At 41.8% G+C, this 20867-nt stretch overlaps 1 protein-coding gene and 1 long non-coding RNA gene across 5 annotated transcripts in view; one reads left to right on the top strand and one right to left on the bottom strand.

Annotated features, from left to right (window-relative positions):
- The window catches only part of CDCA7 (cell division cycle associated 7), a 40735-nt gene that overhangs the window by 14490 nt on the left and 5378 nt on the right, over positions 1 to 20867 (bottom strand). The window contains exon 1 of one of the 3 annotated variants that reach the window (XM_001928632.5): positions 268 to 409. The exons of 1 other annotated variant lie outside the window; for it this stretch is intronic. In XM_001928632.5, coding sequence (XP_001928667.1) covers positions 268 to 288 — 21 coding nt within the window. In that variant the 5' untranslated portion in view covers positions 289 to 409. Of the gene's footprint in view, positions 1 to 267; positions 410 to 20867 lie in introns of those variants that run through there. One more of the 3 variants, XM_001928628.5, reaches the window with a different exon arrangement.
- The window catches only part of LOC106508122, a 74742-nt gene continuing 54619 nt past the window's right edge, over positions 745 to 20867 (top strand). For both annotated transcript variants that reach the window (XR_002339103.1, XR_002339102.1), the window contains exon 1: positions 745 to 1558. This is a non-coding gene — a long non-coding RNA (uncharacterized LOC106508122). The remainder of the gene's footprint in view (positions 1559 to 20867) is intronic.

Below are 20867 nucleotides of genomic sequence, written 5' to 3'. Positions count from 1 at the left end.
ATGGGGGAGCGGCCAGCCCACGTGCACCTCAGGCGCACGTGGCCTTGGGCTCCCCTATCCTGGCAAACATCCCGCAAACCTCTCAAATCTATGGACTGCTAAGTGTACCCGAATTACCTCCCAAGTGCACAAAATCTGGGTGCCTAAGAGGGAGCCACCCAGGACTGTCACCAGTTGATAAGGGTATTCCGCAGGCGAAGTTGGAGGGGGTCTGCCCGCACCCAGCACCCACCGCGCCCCACCCGCGCTTCACTCGCCCAGCCTCACCCGCACGCGGCGAGCATCCATGCTGACGGCCAGCGCTGGGAGCCGGGAAAGCAGAGCAGCCTCGCGCGCGCCGCAGTCCCACAGCGCTGGAGCCAGAGCCCAAGCCGCGCGGGCCGGCAGGCGGGGCGCACAGAGCCCGGGCCGGAGGGGCGGGGCACAGCCCGCTTTCCCGCGTTGGGGCGCAGGTCCTGCCAGCTGTGCTAACTGCCCGCCCGCGTGACAGACCCACCGGGCTCAGGGAAAAAAAAGCCGTCCCCCACATACCCTGAAGTCCGGCGATAGCCTAGCAATTCCTTAAAACCCACCTTAGAAAAGTGGCACTTTGGGAGCTTCAGAACCACACTCTTTACACAGCTGCACAGTCCCGAGCGAATGGCGCGAAAATGGGTCGTATTGCCCCCGGGGGTTAGTGGGCTGATTTGCATGAACTCTGGGGCTGGGAGAGGAAAAGTGGAGATGGGGGTGATGGAGAGCGGCGCCGGCCTCCACACTTTCACTGCAGCGTGCGGTTTCCATTATTAAAAATAAAAATCAAAGAATCATATACGAACTCCACCCTTTATCAGCCCAGGCACTGTCCCTGGTGTAGTATCTCTTATCTGCTAACCACCCAATTATCTGAAGCAGTAAAGTGAGTTAAATCCTGGTTTTTCCGGAAAACCCAGGAAGCGGAGTTGTTTTGCATAAGACTTGTGGTTTTAAATTTTGAAAAAAGGGCTGCAGTTAGTTAAGACTTGGGATAATGGGATAATGAAGTCTAGAGATTATCTGTTCGGGATAAGAAGCTAAAGACCTAAAGACCGTGCTCCTGTGAAGATACTTTCTTAGGTCAAAATTTAGAATTACCTGAATCCCAATGAATCTGAGATTTTCATTGCCCTTTCAAACGAACCTGACATTACAACGAAATAAAGTGCGAAGCTTTTGGAAAAAAAAAATTTTAGAGAGAGCAGGGGAAAACGTTGCTTTTAGAAGAAAATGTAAAATAGATTTGCTTTAAAAGAGCCTAACATCTTATGTTTAAAACAAGTGGTTGAAATGAAAACATTCGCTTTCTCCTTACTTCAAAACTTTCTCTCGGGAATAATTCCTTTGCAGGAAGAGAGCATGCGTGAACATACTGCCTTCCTCTCTGGGTGAGTTGAATACACAAACTTATGAACAAGCAATGCGAGAGAATTGGAATTGGAAGGGACTTGGTCAGAGTCTTGGAGTCTTTCTAAAGGACGCCTGTTGCCTGTTCCATGGTCACTGCCACAGTGCAAGGGACAAAGAACTCACGGTCTGAAAGGTAGGCGCCAGGAGAGGCTGTGGTGTGTCTGGTGAAATTCCCGGCAGTAGCCGGCTCTGGATGAATATTTGTTGAGTAAATAAACGACTGCATGAATGGTGAATGACCTAAAATTATCGTTAGTGCTGTGTCCTTGGAAATACAATCTTGTGCCACTAAAATTAAATAAATGAAAATTTCTTGTAAACCGCATCAAGTAGGCTAAGATTAAGTAAGTCACTTTGCCTATAGGTTCTGATAAAAAAATTCTTAGTTTTCTTGGGGCACCAGAATACAGTTTACATATATTTTAAGGTTAAGATCATTGGTCCATCAGTCTTTTTAGGAACCAAGAAAATGCAAATTAAAGCAGAAATACAGTTTCATTCAAACTGGCAAAAAAATGTAAAGCCTGTTAAGACTATGTGTTGGTAAAGATATGCAGAAATCCCTGCAATGATATTATTACTGTAAATTTTTCACTTTGGAGGGCAATTCAGGAATATATAGTAAAACCCAGCAAAATCACCTCCAGATATATACCCTAAAACAAAGTTTTCCACACAGCAAGTAAGAACCCATTGGTGAATTGTGAAATCAATTTAGTGGGTTACAACTAGCATATTTCCTTCTTTTTGAAATAGAATTACAAATGTAAGAGGGCAAATGTGAGTATTGTTTCCTGAAGCTCTTGTGTCTAGTCTGTGTGTGTGCTGTACAAAACGTGTATTTCTTATTGTGCTTCACCGTCAACAAAGTTTCCAAGATACTGTCCTGGAGAAGATGCATAATGAATCTTGTACTGCTGCCCTCTCATTTATTCGTTCAGGAGAGGATTGCTAAGGCTTATGAGACCAAGCCCTGTTCTGAGAATTGGGACATGAAGGCCCGGGAGTTTACATTCTAGTGGAAGAGTGGAAGTGAACAGATAATTTCAGGTGTGATAACTTCTGAGAAGACAAAAGCGGGGTTAAGGGAATAGGAAACGAAAGAGGTACTAATTCAGATAACAACAGGAAAGGAGGTGTTATCTAATCAGGAACCAGAACAAAAGCTAGGAAGCCATAGGAAGATGAAGAAAGTGCTGGTGTGGAGTTCCCGTCGTGGCGCAGTGGTTAACAAATCCAACTAGGAACCATGAGGTTTCGGGTTTGATCCCTGGCCTTGCTCAGTGGGTTAAGGATCTGGTGTTGCCATGAGCTGTGGTGTAGGTTGCAAACATGGCTCAGATCACGCATTGCTGTGGCTCTGGCGTAGGCCAGTGGCTACTGCTCGGATTGGACCCCTAGACTGGGAACCTCCATATGCTGTGGGTGCGGCCCTAGGAAAGGTAAAAAAAAGACAAAAGAAAGTGCTGGTGTGAGGCAGAGTGAACAACTAGTTCACAGGCTCTAAAGCAGTGAACAGAAGCCCAGGACCGGACTGGGCTGAACTAGAGAGAGTTAGGGAAGGAGAGAGAAGGGGAGACTGATCATGTGGGGTGTCCCTGGCCATGGGATGAGCTGTGGATTTTATACCAGGTATGATGGGAAAGATTTTGATGAAGAAAAGACCCAATCAAATTCCCGGGGCTGGATGAACTATAAACTAAAGGGGAGCCAAAGTGAGACATTTGGGAGCCCCTGGAGGAGAAAATGATGGCTTGGACTAGGGTGACTCTGGGATGGGAAGAAGTCGTCAGATTTTAAGATGTATTATTTTGAAGGTAGAGCTAACCAGACCAGGGGAATGGATGGTTTGTTCATATTAGGTGTTAGGTATCACAGTAAAATCCTGCAAACAACCTAAGTGCCCCTCAGAAGGGGCGTGGAGACACGAATAGTGGTAAATACATACAATGGGATTTTCTTTTCATATAATAGAGTTTGAACAGTAGCTCCAAGGTACAGCACAGCTGACTTGCGCCAATATAAGTGAATCTTAATGTTGAATGAAAAGGCAGATTGCAGACATCTCTGTAAAGTCTGCCTCTTGTGCACATTTGAAAAACACAGAACATAAAGTGTGAAAGTATAAAGACATGGGCAATTAGAGTAGGATGGAGGTTAACTCTGAAGAGGGAAAAATGGAAGAAAGAGGGGAGGGTCACTAATGCTTTCTTTAAAAATAAACAGTATCAGGAGTTCCTGTTGTGGCGCAGTGGTTGACGAATCCGACTAGGAACCATGAGGTTGCAGGTTCGGTCCCTGCCCTTGCTCAGTGGGTTAACGATCCGGCGTTGCCGTGAGCTGTGGTGTAGGTTGCAGACGCGGCTCGGATCCCGCGTTGCTGTGGCTCTGGCGTGGGCCGGTGGCTGCAGCTCCGGTTGGACCCCTAGCCTGGGAAACTCCATATGCCGCAGCAGCGCCCAAGAAATAGCAACAACAACGACAAAAAATAAATAAATAAATAAAATAAAATAAACAGTATCGGAGTTCCCGTCATGGCGCAGTGGAAACGAATCCAACTAGGAACCAAGAGGTTGCGGGTTCCATCCCTAGCCTCCATCAGTGGGTTAAGGATCTGGCATTGACGTGGGCTGTGGTGTACGTCGCAGACATGGCTTGGATCTGGCGTTGCTGTGGCTGTGGCTCAGGCCATCAGCTGCAGCTCTGATTTGACCTCTAGCCTAGAACCTCCCTATGCCACGGGTGCGGCCCTTAAAAAAATTAAAATTAAATAAATAATGTGGGAGTTCCTGCTGTAGCACAGTGGGTTAAGAATCCAACTATAGTGGCTTGGGTCTTTGTGGAGATGTGGGTTTGATCCCCGGCCCAGTGCAGTGGGTTAAGGACCCAGTCTGCCACAGCTCTGGGGTAGGTTGCAGTTGTGGCCCAGATTCAATCCCTGACCAGGGAACTTCCACATACTATCGGTGCAGCCATAAAATAAAATAAAACTTTAAAAAAAAAGGCATGAAACAAAAAGAGCAAAGTGCTAAATGTGAGTGGTAGAAATGTGAGTCCTTTATATTTTCACTTTCTGTGGGGTTTTTTGGTATCTGAAACATTTTATGATTAAAAAAAATTGAGGGGAGTTCCCTGGTGGTCTAGTGGTTAGGACTTGGCACTTTCACCACTGCAGCCAGGGTTCAGTCCCTAGTCTGGCCCACATTAGGCTGCTGCACACCATGGCAAAAAAAAAAAAAGATTTAATTTTGAAACATCTGTTCTGTCAATCAAGACATCTAGGGACTTCCCTGGTAGCTCAGTGGTTAAGGATTCAGCACTGTCACTGCTGTGGCGTGAGTTTAATTCGTTGGCCCGGAACTTCCACATGCCAGGGTTACAGCCAAAAAAGAAAGAAAAGAGAGAGAGACATACATTGTAGTGTTAAATATGCAGTCCCTTTACAGGGTCCTATAAATGGGAATGCCAGCTAATCTTATAATTTTAGCTGCCTCATAAAGGTTTTAAGTTATTATGGTAATCATATACCGGTAAATGTGATCATTTTGAATGAAAGACACAAATGAGTAAGAATGGAAACTAAGTGTGCTAAGAATGAGGGCACAGACCAAACAGGTAATAGGCACATACTTGACATTTCATAAGCACATACCTGACATACACAGACAGTATCGGGTACAAAGGCTGTAAATACAGCAAGGACTCAGTAACTAGAGTCGTCGTAGAAGGAATTTTAAATCTGTAGGACATTCTAAAATACCAGTCTCCTGTTAAATGAGCTTTGAATTCCTTGAGCTACCATGAACTTTCAGGATGGTTGTGCTGTCCCCCTAGCTCTTATTCACTTTGTACAAAGAATCCTATTTTCTACTATTAAGTTTGATAATTGACTCAGGTTCTGAGCACTCAGCTCCTTGTACATCAAGGTGTGCTGAAGTCAACTTTGACTTCAAGATGCTTAGTTTTAGGACAAAGAATGCAACAATTAATAAGAGGTATCATTTTTAGATTTAGATTTCAGAACAAAGCTAATGTCCCAGTAGGTGTGCTGCTCTATGTCTTTCACGCCTTTCCTTCTTTCAGGCAATGTAACTTGAACCCAAGCAGCTCTGTAAACTAGAAGCCTTCAGTAGACGCCATACACCCGGGGACAAAGAGCTGGGGAGAGTTTTCACTGTTTTCAGATACAGACAGGCCGCAGTCGGGTGACAAATCTCTATTTTAGAGAACCCCCTAATTATCAATTTACCTCCCCAGTGCCTGCTTTCAGGATGCACAAAGGCAAGAAACCGGAAGGGTCTAAAGTTACCCTTCTGCTGCCAGAGGCCAGCTCTGCAGGAGGGCCCAGTTAGATCCACAACTGTTCCGAACCATACTGCTATGTTTGCTTGTCATGATATGTCAGCACCATTTTAAGTAGGTCAGTTGGCTGATATCTGATGCCTGATTTGAGAATGGAATATGGAAACATATATGCAAATCTGGCCATTTTTAATAAGAGGAAATATTTGTTTTTTTCAAAGATAAGCATTGCCACTGTGAAATACTTGATTGCTAGTGTTAAAGACCACGAAACACTGGATGATATAAAGTCATTAGTGAATCAGTCAGTTCCAACATTATGGAAGCTGAGTTATAGCCATACCCTAACTCTGCCTCTGTTTTTATGATCCAAACACTCCTCTAACTTGCTCTCCTTCCGTAACTTTTTTAAAAAAATTTGCACTTAGCCAAGTTTTTGTTTGTTTTTACTCAAAGAGGTGTTTCCAGCCACCCCTGGAAACAACTAGGGTGTACCAAAAAAGATGTAAAAAAAAAAAACCTCTATTCTGTGTTCACTGCATAGACAACTTATTTTTTTTTAAGGGCCGCAGGTATGGCATATGGAAGTTCCCAGGCTAGCAGTCAAATCGGAGCTGAAGCTGCTGGCCTACACCACAGCCACAGCAACACAGGATCTGAGCCACACCTGCCAACCTGCACTACAGCTCAGGGCAACGCCAGATCCTTAACCCACTGAGCAGGGCCAGGGATTTAACCCATGTCCTCATGGATACTAGTCTGGTTCTTTTCCACTGAGCTACAATGGGAACTCCAATAGACAACTTATTCTAAACCATCCTAGTTGTGAATTTTCTGGTCATTGATTTCTCCTTCAGATCTGTTTCTTTTAAGCCACTATGTGGAAAGAGAATTGCTATAGGAAGAGGAAGTTCAACTGTTAGCTAAAAGGAGACTTTAGGATTGACTGCAGATTGGTTAAAAATTCAAGATATTGGTCAGAGCCCCAAGGAAGACCTAATCTATACACTGACATATAGAAGTCAAAACCAGTCCTAGAGTTTCCATTGTGGCTCAGCAGTAACACCCAACTAGTATCCATGAGGATGTGGGTTCGATCCATGACTCACTCAGTGGGTTAAGTAAGGATCCCTCGTTGTTATGGCGTAAGCAGACAGCTATAGCTCCAGTTCTACCCCTAGCCTGGGAACTTCCATATGCCATGGGTTCGACCCTAAAAAGACAACAAATACAAAACAAAAAAACTAGTCCATCAGCTATCATCAAAAAGTTAAAACAGAATTACCACGTGATCCATCAATTCCACTCATAAGGTGTACACCCAAAAGAACTGAAGCAGGGACTCAGACAGAAGTTTTGTACACCCATGTTCGTAGCAGTGTTATTAACAATAGCCCAAAGGTTTAAACCAGACAAATATCCATTAGCAGATAGATAGAAAAAAAATGTGGTATATGCATATAATGGAATATTATTCAGCCTTAAAAGGAATGAAATTCTGATACATACTATAATCTAGATGAACATAAAAAGCATTATTGAGATAAGCCAGACATAAAAAAAAAAAAAAAATAGGAGTTCCCGTCGTGGCGCAGTGGTTAACGAATCCGACTAGGAACCATGAGGTTGCGGGTTCGGTCCCTGCCCTTGCTCAGTGGGTTAACGATCCGGCATTGCCGTGAGCTGTGGTGTAGGTTGCAGACGCAACTCGGATCCCGCGTTGCTGTGGCTCTGGCGTAGGCCGGTGGCTACAGCTCCGATTCAACCCCTAGCCTGGGAACCTCCATATGCCGCGGGAGCGGCCCAAGAAATAGCAACAACAACAACAACAACAAAAAAGACAAAAGAAAAAAAAAAAAAATAGTCCATGATTCCACTTATATTAAGTACCTAGAATAGGCAAATTCAGAAACAGAAAGTAGAATAGAGGCTACCAGGGACTGAAAGGAAGGAGAGAATTATTGTTTAACATATGCAGAGTTTCTGCTTGGGAAGATGAAAAAGTTTGGGAAATGGGCAGTGGTGATAGTTGCACAACTTGGTGAATGCACTTAATGCCACTGAGTTGTACACTTTAAAATGGGTGACATGGTCAATTTTATGTACATTTTACCGCAATTAAAAAAAAAAAAAAACCCACCAGCAATAACAAAACCGCTCGCCAAAAATCTGGATTCCGCAAGGATTTGTGGGGTCAGATTAAAGGTGCTGAGAGTGAGAAGGAAACCACATTCCCACCACTCCCTCTTCCAGATTTCTAGAGAGAGGAAGTTACTGTGGAAAAATGTGATAGAATTATTAATAGCCCATAAAGTCATCATAATGCACAGCTCCTTTTTGCTGCAAAAGTGTTTTCAAAAACAAAAATAATTTTCACGGAGTTCCCGTCGTGGCTCAGTGGTTAACGAATCCGACTAGGAACCATGAGGTTGTGGGTTCAATCCCTGGCCTTGCTCAGTGGGTTAACGATCCGGCATTGCCGTGAGCTGTGGGATAGATTGCAGATGTGGCTCGGATCTCACGTTGCTATGGCTGTGGTGTAGGCAGGCAGCTACAGCTCCAATTAGACCCCTAGCCTGGGAACCTTCATATGCTATGGGAGCGGACCTAGAAAAGGCAAAAAGACAAAAATAATAATAATAATAATACTTTTCACAATCATGTCATATGATCTCTGTATTCCCAAATGTGTCCTCACTCCATGGGCCACCAGAAAGAAATGAGAAGAAAACATCTGGCACTGTCACCCTCGCCCAGTGCACAGAGGTCCAGCCTTGGGAGAAGCAGCATCCCTGTACCAAGTATGAGAGGAATGACTCTAGTAGGAGACTCAGGCCAGGCTGGGAGGCTCCTGGACCACTTAGGGATTTTTAAGCCCCAAGAGATGCTTTGGAGTAGGACACAATGATTCCACTGAAATGGTCTACAAACCAGCTGATGTAACTTGTCCCTCCTGGAGCTGTAACTCAGAATGGACACTTAATGAAAGAATTGTAAAAGTTGAGGGGGTGGGAGGAGGTCTCTTCCTGGGTCAGCAAGACCAGCTTCTGCAACTGCAAGTGCCACTAAATATCTGCATTAATGTCAGGGAACAATGGGACAGTGTGAGTAGAACTAGCAAGGAGCTTTGCTGAGTGGGACCTACAGGCAGTGGAGCAGAAGAGAGACACTGACAAGTAAACTACGGACTTTTTAATAGCAACCAAGGGGAGATCACAGGACGCCACTGGGTTAGAATTGGAAAGGCTGAAGGAGTTTGGGCTGCATCCTGAAGGTAATAGGATTTTGAGCAAAGGAACCATATAAAATTTGCATTTTAGAAAAATCACTCTGGGGAGTTCCCGTCGTGGCGCAGTGGTTAACGAATCCGACTAGGAACCATGAGGTTGCGGGTTCGGTCCCTGCCCTTGCTCAATGGGTTAAGGATCTAGGGTTGCCGTGAGCTGTGATGTAAGCTGCAGACGCGGATCGGATCCTGCGTTGCTGTGGCTCTGGCGTAGGCCAGTGGCTACAGCTCCGATTCAACCCCTAGCCTGGGAACCTCCATATGCCGCGGGAGCGGCCCAAAGAAATAGCAAAAAGACAAAAAAAAAGAAAAAAAAGAAAAATCACTCTGTAGGATGAAGAATGTGCAGGAAGAGGGACAAGGAAGCTGGAATGCTGGGGGAAACAGGAAGCTATTCCAGCTATCTAGGATACACAATGAGGAAAGCCTAAATTAATTGTTGTTCTGATGGGATTAGAGGGAGGAGTGAGAATAAAACAGGATGTCAGAGATATTTACCAGGTCAGAGGGCGCAGGAATATAACCAGTGGGAGAGAAGACAAAATGGTAGGATTAAGACATTTATAGTGCTGTCATTAAAAGAAAAAAAATCTCATTGATGTCCTCAAAAAACAAGCCAATGAACTATATTTGTAATGCTCTATAAATTTAGAGATATATTTGGGAATCTATGTGAAACATTAAAAACATGATTATGGAGAGTTCCCTTCGTGCCTCAGCAGTTAACAAACCCGACTAGGATCCATGAGGATGCGGGCTCGATCCCTGGCCTCCCTCAGTGGGTTAAGAATCTGGTGTTGGGAGTTCCTGTCATGGCTCAGTGGTTAAGGAATCTGACTAGGAACCATGAGGTTGTGAGTTCGATCCCCGGCCCCACTCAGTGGGCTAAGGATCTTGTGTTGCCGTGAGCTGTGGTGTAGATCGCAGACACAGCTCAGATCCTGCGTTGCTGTGGCTCTGGCATAGGCTGGCAGCTGTAGCTCCAATTGGACCCCTAGCCTGGGAACCTCCATATGCCACAGGTAGGGCCCTAAAGAGGGGGGGGGGAAAGACCCCTTGTATAAGAAGGACCCCACATTAATGTCCTTGCTCTACCTGTAAACATCCACTATGTGTCCAGGGCTGTACTAACATATATTAATACAAGGCAGGGAAATAGGGGATCTGGTTTTCTTGGGGCAAGGCTCATGGTTAGCTGAGCTCATCCCTACAATTAATTACTTCAATTCTTAGAAAAATTTTAGATTTCGTCATTAATGGATACCTAATATACTTAATATGCTTACATACTTTAATACTTTCATGTACTTTAGTAAGTGGTTAAATAATAAATATCTAAATAATATGTCAGTAGTGTTGATGGTGGTTAAAGTTACCATTTATTTCCAGTTTGTAGACTAGCAAGAAAGGGTTGAAGCAGAACTGTAGGTAAAATGGATAGTGCTAGGAGGTTGTGAACTCTTAGACTCAGAAGCACCTTAATATTGCCCTGTGATATTGTCTCCAGATACAGTAGTTGGTTATGGTTTTAGGAGCTTTTAAAAAAAAAAAAATTAGGAATAGGAATTTATTTTCTTTTTCAGCCACACCCATGACATGTGGAAGTTCCCGGGCCAGGGATCAAATCCAAGCTGCAGCTTCAACCTATGCCATAGCTGCGGCAACACCAGATCCTTATCCTACCACGCTGGGCCAGGGATCAAACCTGTGCCACTGCAGAGACAATGCTGGATTCTTAAACTCCTGCACCACAATGGGAACTCCCAGGAATATGAGTTTCTGATCCAAAAAGTGATATTTGAATCATGTTAGACTGGGACATCTTTGGAACTGCAGATGAGAAAAAGTTATGTGCTTGACAGGCTCAATAATAATAGCTGAGTTCCTGAGTTCCTGCAGTGGCTCAGCAGTTAACGAACCTGACTAGTATCCATGAAGATGAGGGTTTGATCCCTGGCCTCACTCAGTGGTTTAAGGATCTGGTGTTGCCATGAGCTGTGGTGTAGGTCACCATGGCTCGGATCCCATCTTTCTGTGGCCATGGTGTAGGCCAGCAGCGACAGCTCCAATTCAACCCTAGCCTGGGACCCTCCGAATGCTACAGGTGCGGCCCTAAAAAAAGACAAAATAATATCTAAAATGTACTGAGTACTTACTATATGCCAGACAGGTAGTCATTTAATCCTCACACCAACTCTATAAGCAGACCTTTGTTCATTCTACTTTACAGATGATAAACAAAAACAGACATTAACTTAACCAAGGTTATAAAATATATGGTGAGTGGCAGAGCTATTCTACCATTTCGACCCTGGCAGAGCCCACAGTCTTTATACCATTATATTATGCCAGACAGCCTCTGAATACCCAGCCCCACCTGCCTAAGTATCACTTTGATACCAGGTAAAAATGATTCCCTGCTCCCAGCTACCACAGATTAGACGTCTGACATAAGGGCCGCTGGTCCATAATACCTTATTGGTCCCAAATACACATACATATACGTGGGTGAACTTAAGCCAGTGACTTTCTTTCTCTTAGATTTAGGTTTTATTTAAAACATTATAAATAGGGGGAAAAATGTAACTGTAATGTATACATGTAAGGATAACCTGACCCCCTTGCTGTACAGTGGGAAAATAAAAATAAAAAAAAAAAACATTATAAATAATCATTGCAGAGACTCTGGATTCTGTTCGGTTCTTCCAAAGAGTATTATTTATTTTAACAGGAGGTTCACTAATCCTGTTTCAGACTCCACACTCACACTGTTTAGTTTTTTTAGATAGGGATGAACTTCTTGGATCTCTCATGTACATGTATTGTTTAGGAATCAAAGATTTGGGCAGAATTTATTTATTTATTTTATTTTTCTCTTTTTAGGACTGTACCCACAGCATATGGATGTAACCAGGCAGGGGTTGAATTGGAGCTGCAGCTGCCAGCCAACACCACAGCCACAGCAATGCCAGATCAGCAGATCTGAGCTGCATCTGCCACCCTACACCACAGCTCACGACAATGCCAGATCCTTAGCCCACTGAAAGAGGCCCAGAATCGAACCCACACCCTCATGGATTCTAGACTGGTTTGCTGAAAATTGTGAATGAAAATTCACAAGCAGGTTTTTGTGTGGACAAAAGTCTTCATATCTCTGGAATAAATGCCCAGGAGTACAATTGTTGGGCCAGAGGTGGTTGCATATTTCGTTAGTGTCTGTATCATTATACATTCCCACTAGGAATATATCCAGTTTTTCTCCATTCTCACCAGCTTTTGGTGGTATTACTATTTTTAATTTCAACAATTCTGATATGTGTATAGTGCTAATCTCATTCTAGTTTTATTTTGCATTTCCCTAATAGCTAATGATACCAAATTCTTTTCATGTGCTTAATATTTATGTATATATTTTTTCCTTCTTTTCCTATGAAATGTCCTTCATGTGTTTGTACACACTCCAATTAGATTGTTTGCTTTTTTACTGTTGAGTTTTTGAGAGTTGTTTTATACTTTAGATACTAGTCTTCCCACATATGCAGTTTGGAAATATTTTCTCTCAGACTAGCTTGTCTTAATTTTGTAAACATTTGGTAGACTCTCTAGTGAAACCATGTGGGCCTGGATATGTCCTTTGTGGGAGTTTTGAATTTGCACATTTAATTACATTAAGAGTTACAGGGCTCTTCAAATTATCTATTTCATATTGGGTAAGTCATGGTATTTGAGAAATTGGTCCATTTCAATTAGGTTGTATGTGCATAGAGTTGTTGATAGTGTTCCCTTATATCCCTTTGTCTGCAGGATCTGTAGTGATAGCCACTGCCTCATTCCTGACATTGGAAATTGTGTTTAAACCTCTTTTTACGTCTTATTAGAACATATTCAAGTTTATGGGTCTTTTCAAAGAACTATTTGTTTCTATTACTTTTCAATCTTCAGTTTCATAATTTTTGTCCTAATTTTTAAAAACTTATTTCCTTCTGATTGCTTTGAGTTTAATTTGTTCTTCTTGAGGTTCTTAAGGTGGGAGCTTTAGTGATTTGAGATTTTCACTCTTTTCCATCGTATGAATTTAGTGCTATGTATTTCCCTTTCAACACTTCTTTACCTGTGTCCCTCAAAATTTGATATGTTGTATTTACATTTTCATTAAGCTCCTTATATACTAGGGGTCCAGTTGGAGCTGCAGCTGCTACCACAGCCACAGCAATGCAGATCTGAGCCATGTCTGTGACCAACACCACAGCTCAGGGCAACACTGTATACTTAACCCACTGAGTGAGACCACGGGTCAAGCCCGCACCCTCATGGATCCTAGTTGGGTTTGTTATTGCTGAGCCACAATGGGAACTTCCCTGTTATTTATTTCTAGCTTGATTCCATCACAGTTACACTACACACCCTGTATGATTTATGCTCTTTTTAATTTCTTAAGGTTTGTTTTATGACCCAGGATATGGGCTATCTTGGAATATTTTCTCTGGACACTTTCAAAGAATGTGTGTTGGAGTTCCTGTCATGGCTCAGTGGTTAAGAAATCTGACTAGCATCTATCAGGACACAGATTCAATACCTGACCTTGCTCAGTGGGTTAAGGATCCAGCGTTGCCATGAGCTGTGGTGTAGATTGCAGACACGGCTCAGATCCTGCATGGCTGTGGCTGTGGCATAGGCTGGCAGCTACAGCTCTGATTTGACCCCTAGCCTGGGAACCTCCATATGCCTTTGTATGGCCCTAAAAAAAAGCAGAGAAAAGTAAATAAATAAAATAAAAGAATGTGTATTATTAAGCTGTTGTTAGATGGAGTGTAATATGAATGGTGATTAGGTTGGTTGGTCATGTTGAATTCTTCTATATCCTTGCTGATTTTCTGTCTGGTTTTCTTACTTGTTGAGTGAGGAGTGCTACAGTCTCAATTATAATTATGAGTTTATTTCTCTATTCATTTCTTCATTTTTTGCTTCTTAAATTTTGCAGCTCTATTGTTGGATACATCTACATTTAGAATTACTGTTCTTGATGGATTAACCCATTTATCATTATACAATGTCCCTCTCCTCCATCTTTGTTAATTTTATTTACTTTGAAGTCTACTTTACCTTATATGATTATAGCCATTCCTACTTTTACCAATGTTTGCATGAAGTATCTTTTTTCATCTGATAATTTAAGTAAGTTTCTTATAGACAGCATATAGTTGGATTGTTCTTCAAAAATCCACTCTGCCAATCTCTGACTTTTAATTGATATATTTAAGCTATTTACATTTAAGATAATGATACATTCAGGCTTAAATCTGCCATTTGTTTTTTTCTGATTTCTTGTGTTACTTGAACATTTTGAATATTTTAAAAATATTTCCTCTGCTTAAATTTAGACCCACATTAAACATGTTGTACTTTTTCTTCAACCATCAAACACAAATTAGAAAATTCAAAAGGAAAAGAAGTGGTACCTCCTCCCCGTGCTTCCCGACCAATATATGTACTTATCCTAATACTCAAGCCCTATGAGTGTTATCTTATTTAGAAAAAGGATATTGGAGTTCCCTTTTGGTGCAGGAGGCTAAGGATTTGCTCTTGTCACTACGGTGGTTTAGGCTGCTGCTATGGCATGGATTTGATCCCTGGCCCAGGAACTTCCAAATGCTGTGGGCATGGCCAAAAAAAAAAAAGAAAAAAAGAAAAGAAAAGAAAAAGGGGACTTTACAGATGTAATTAAGTTAAGGATCTTGAGATGAGACCATCCTGGATTACCCAGGTAGGCCCTAAACCCAGTGACAAGTATCCTTATAAGAGACGCTAGAGGAGGAGTCACAGACACAGAGGAGAAGGTCATGCAAAGATGGAGGCAGAGATTGGTGTGAGCAACTCTAAGACAAGAAATGAGGACAGCCACCAGAAGCTGCAAGAGGGAAGGACCAGAATCCCTCCTAGAGCTTCTGGAGGGAGCACAGTCCTGTTGATAACTTGATTTCAGACTTCTGGTCTCCAGAACTGTGAAAGAATAAATTTCTAGTGTTTTAAGCCTCAAAGTCTGGGGCAGTTTTTTTATAGCAGACACAGGATACCCCTATAACACCATACTTCCAGTTTCTGACCTGAAAAAGAGGGGTCTAAACAGAGCCAGATCTTATCCTAGCAATGGGATTGCCATCACAACTCTGGTGACAATCTAGATTTTTTTAGACTCATACTCTGTAAGACAGCAACTAGAATAACCTGTCTTTACCAACTTCTAGTTAGTATTCATAATTTATGGAGCCAATGCTATAGATTGAATGTGTCCCCCACTGCAATTCATATGTTGATGTTTAATTCCCAGTGAGATGGTATTTGGAGGTGGGGCCTTCGGGAGGGTATTAGGTCATGGGGGTGGAGCCCTCATGAATGGGATTAGTGCCCTTATAAAAAGAGACGTGAAAGAGCGTGCTTTTCTCTCTGTTCTTCACTATTAGAATACAAGAAGAGGGCCATCTACAAATTGGAAAAGCAGGCTCTCACCAGACACCAGATCTTTTGGCACCTTGATTGTAAACTTCCCAGCTTCCAGAATTTGAGAAATAAATGTTTGTTGTTTAAGCCACCCAGTCTATGATACCTTTGTTATGGCAGACTGAACTAAGCCAGTTTTTACAGTAGAACATTTTCTAAGTTTGGATAGTTCTTCTCATTGCCCTAAGCAACTCTATTTTCTTTTTTTTGGGGGGAGCTGCACCTGCGGCATATGGAAGTTCCTGGGTTAGGGGTCAAATCAGAGCTGCAGGCCTATATCACAGCCACAGCGACACCTGATCCGAGCCACATCTGTGACCTACACTGAAGCTTGTGGCAGCACTGGATCCTTACCCCACTGAGTGTGGCCAGCAATCAAACCTGCATCCTCACAGATACTATGTTGGGTTCTTAACCCATTGAACCACAAGAGGAACTCCAACCTTGTTTTCTTACTGGCCATTTGGTTTCATGATTCCATAGAACATTGGCTCACAGTAATCTTTGGTCTGCCATGGACTCAGAGCTTCATTTAATGGCCTTTATTTTCACCATTGGCCAATGTTATCTCTTGGTATTAACAAGAGATTAACTAAGCTAAGAGAAAGAAAGTGACTGGCTTAGACAAGGGAGGAAAAAACCCATGACTCATAGGCAATCATTGCAGACTGATCTCAAGATTCTCCAAATGTTGAAGTTAGCAAAGAAAGATTATAAAACTTTGTAACTAAGCTCAAAGACATTAAGAAAAACATCTTGTAATAAACAAATAAGATATCAGCAAAGAAATCAAACATATAAAAATAGAACCAAATAGGAGTTCCCCAGTGGCTTAGTGGGTTAAGGATCCTGCGTTGTCAATGCTATGGCTCAGGTTAGTGCTGTGGTGTGGTTCGATCTCTGGCCTGGAAACTTCTGCATGACATTGGTGCAACCAAAAAAAAAAAAAAAGGAACCAAATAGAAATTCTGGAGCTAAGGAGTTCCCGTCGTGGTGCAGTGGTTAACGAATCTAACTAGGAATCATGAGGTTGCGGGTTTGATCCCTGCCCTTCAGGTTCAATCGTTAACCTTGTGGGTTAAGGATCCAGCATTGCTGTGAACTGTGGTGTAGGTCACAGACGCAGCTCGGATCCCGTGTTGCTGTGGCTCTGGCATAGGCTGGCAGCTACAGCTCTGATTGAACCTCTAGCCTGGGAACCTCCATAGGCTGCTGGAGCAGCCCAAGAAAATGGCAAAAAAAAAAAAAAAAAAAAAAGAGAGAGAGAGAGAAGAATTCTGGAGCTAAAAAATAAAATAACCTACTTAAAAATTCTAATGGATGGGCTTATTGGAAATATGTCAGAATAAATGAGCATTAAATATAGATCATTAGAAATTATGATCAGAATAAATGAGCATTAAATATAGATCATTAGAAATTATCCAGTCTAAAGAACAGAGGGAAAAAGATTGGGGAGAAAAAAAGAAAACAATAGAACAGGAACTTAGTGACCTAGAGGAACAATATAAAAAATTCTAGTATATGAGTAAATGAGAGGGAAAGCACAGAGAGAATGAGGCAGAAAAAAATAGTTGAAGGAATAATGGTTGAAAATTTCCCAAGTTTATAGATTCAAGAAGCTCGGCGAACCCCAAGCAGGATAAATACAAAGAAAACCACATCTGTGACATCCTTAGTAAATGTTCTGAAAACCAGAGATGAACAGAAAAAAATCTTAAAAGCAATTTTAAAAATATATATTATAAACAAAAGAACACAAATGTCTACTGACTTCCCATCACAAGTATCTGTTATTTAGCATTCCAAAAATCTGTACTTTAGCTTAATTCAGTTTTAGCACACCACCAGCCAGAAAAGACAGTGTGAGGATCATGTCCATGACATGAGCCCCTTAACAGAATTAGCAGGAATTTTTTTCCTCAATCCATTTCTCAAAATAGATCAAAGAACCAGTTACTCCACAGTGAGCGGACTAAAACCTAGTTACTCAACAAAATGAAATTGTACTTTCATTGTATAAATAAGTATTAGCGCCAGGTAGTCATATCAACCCTTAAAAAGCCATGGTAGAAAGGACTGGTAGCCGGGAGTTTAGAAAAATGATAGCTGATTAAATTGGATTATCATCCTGACAGCCCCTTTTTCTAATCTCCAGTCAATGCTGCCTCCCTGGGGGTTTATTTTCTTTATATTCTTTGGATAACAAAAGTGTTACTTTTCAGGTGATATCGACCTGATCTGGGACTAGAGTCAGATGACTTAAAAGAAAATTTTACAACTCTCCTCAGGATCAAGATCAATGTGGGGGAAAAAAAAGAAAAAGAAAAAGAAAGGTAACAATAGACATTTCTGAAATTGAAGTTTCATCAGAGACATTCAAACAAATGAACTTATAGACGTATTTTAAAGCTACCTTCACAATGGTTGGAAATAGAAAGCAAAAATCAAATAAAAAAACATAAATCAGAAGTGGAATTGAACAGGTTATACTGATTCTTATAAAGTTTAACAGCCTGTAAGGATAAAAACATCTTAGGGAACCAAAGATAGAACCTCTTAGAATGGCTGTCTTCTCAACAACCTTTTACATTGAAGTTAGAAAACCGGATTCTAACAATGGCACTGGACTGAAGGTCGTAAGCCTTTGAATTCTCTAATCTCTATTTCCTGTCCAGACTTCTCTTCCTAACTCTAGACTTCCATTCACTGCTGTCTCTGGGTCAGAGGAAGTGTGTTGCCAAAGGGCATTTTCCTAACTTCAGCATTCCCAGCCCTGTTTTGCATTAATTATATAACCTGTTGTCTCCTGTTTTGCATTAATTATATAACCTCTAAGAACCCTTAGTTCTTACTAGTTTTCTTTACATTGACTCTCACTTGTTTTACGTGTATACAACTTAAAATTATAGCTACAATTAGCAAAGCAGTATAATGGGCCATGGATAAAATATGAAACATGATTGTTTTTTTTTTTTTTTTTTTGCTATTTCTTGGGCCGCTCCCGCGGCATATGGAGGTTCCCAGGCTAGGGGTTGAATCGGAGCTGTAGCCTCCAGCCTATGCCAGAGCCACAGCAACACTGGATCCGAGCCACGTCTGCAACCTACACCACAGCTCACGGCAACGCCGGATTCTTAACCCACTGAGCAAGGTCAGGGACCGAACCCGCAACCTCATGGTTCCTAGTCAGATTCGTTAACCACTGCGCCACAACGGGAAATCCCTAAAATTTTTTATTTAGGCCACACCCATGGCATATGGAAGTTCCTCGGCCAGGGATTGAACCTGTACCATAGCAGACCCAAGCCACTGCAGTGACAGTGCCAGATCCCTAACCCACTGAACCACAAGAGAACTTGTTAAATGCTAATTAGATGTTATTGTCTTCCAAAGTCTGACATGATCTCTGGACCAAACAAAAAGGGTGACGTTAAGTAACGACATCAGATTGAGGCTTTCTCATTGATGTAAGACTTTCAGGAGTTCTTGTTGTGGCACAGCGGAAACGAATCCAACTAGGAAGCATGGGCTTTTGGTTCGATGCCTGGCCTCGCTCAGTAGGTTAAGGATCTGGTGTTGCCTTGAGCTGTGGTGTAGTTTCCAGATGCGGCTCAGATCCTGTGTTGCTGTGGCTATGGTGTAGGCGGCTCAGTTGGGTTAAGACTCTGGTATTGTCACTGCTGTTGTCACTGCTATGGTGCAGGTTCAATCCCTGGCCGGGCAATTTTTTGTGCGGGGAATCTTTATATAACATGAGCACAGCCAAAAATGACAAAAAAAACAAAACAAAAAAAATCTGGAAAAATGTAATCAAACAACTATTTGCAGATGCTGGAGAGGGGCCAAAGCAACAGAAACAGGAGGGGCATCTATGCCTTACAAGGGAACTAGGTTCACCGGATAAGATCCATTCATACAATTGTTCCCATGTCTAGAGCGCATGGAACAGCTAGAACTCAAGCAGATATCTTCAGGAAGATTTCACCAGGAATTTCACCAGGAAGACATATCATTCCTAAATGGTTTAAGATGTCAGGGCTAATAGTAGAGGAACTAAAATTGAATGGTTTAAAAAAAATTAAAATTAAAAAATACATATATATATATTTATATATATATAAAATTTCCCAAACAAAAGGATGGAAAGAAGAAAATAGAACAAAGACAATTGAGATGGATAGAAAACAAATAGCAAAAACAGTAGAGTTGAATTAAACATACCAATAATTACATCAAGTGTAAATGAACCTAACAAACCAATTAAAAGTCTGGAATTTTTTGGCTGAATAAAAAAGAAAGACCTAACTATGTGCTACCAAGAGGAGACCCACTTTGGGAAGAGGTGTGTTAACAGGAGACACATTAGACCTCGAAACAAAATTATTACCAGAGATAAATAGGAATATTTTATAGTGATAAAGGAATTGTTTCACCAGCAAGATGTATCAGTCCTAAATGTACATGAACCTAATAACAGAACTTCAAAACACATTAAGAAAAATCTGACAAAGCTAAAGGGAGAAGTAGAGAAACTCATAATCATAGTTGAAGATTTTAAAAATCCCACCTCAAAATTGATAGAATTAGACCAACACACACACACACACCAAAAAACTAGAATATGAACAATTTGAAAAACTCAATAGAGCAACTCTACCTAATTACATAATTAACATTTATAAAAACCTTTCATCCAGCACCTGTAGAGTAGCAGAATATGTGTTCTTTTCAAGTGCAAATGGAACATTCATGAAGATACACATTATTCTAGGTCATGAGATAAATCTTAATAAACTTCAGAAGAAATAGCAATTGTACCTCGTATGTTCCTTGACCCGACCACTAGATATAATTAACTTAAAAATCATAACATTAAGCTATCTAGAGACAAAAGATCTCAAATATTTGGAAATCAACAATACACATCTAAATAATCCATGCGTCGGAGTTCCCATCATGGCTCAGTGGTTCTATTTCAGGATCCTGTTGTCTTCACGGCCCCTCTTGGAATCTTAAGTTTTCATGGTTATTTGTTTACAACCTGTCTCATCCACTACTCCCAACACACACACACACACACACACACACACACACACACACACAATCATATACACTCTACCTAGAATGTAAACTCTAGGAGAGAGAGCATAGACCTCTTCTGTCTTATTCATGGTCCTGATTTTAGTGCCATAGCTGGCATAGGGGTTCAGAACATGTTCCCCCCAAATATGCCACTTTTCGGCATTTATTTTGAATTAAAGATACCTGAGGAACAGCCGGTACAAGAAGGACACTCTGGACCCTGCCTTGTCCCCCTGAAAGCAGGAGATGAATCTCCTATGGGAAAGGTACC

This window comes from Sus scrofa, chromosome 15, assembly GCF_000003025.6.
Source record: "Sus scrofa isolate TJ Tabasco breed Duroc chromosome 15, Sscrofa11.1, whole genome shotgun sequence".
NCBI classification, from domain to species: Eukaryota; Metazoa; Chordata; class Mammalia; order Artiodactyla; family Suidae; genus Sus; species Sus scrofa.
This window is presented reverse-complemented; position numbering and strand designations above follow the sequence as displayed.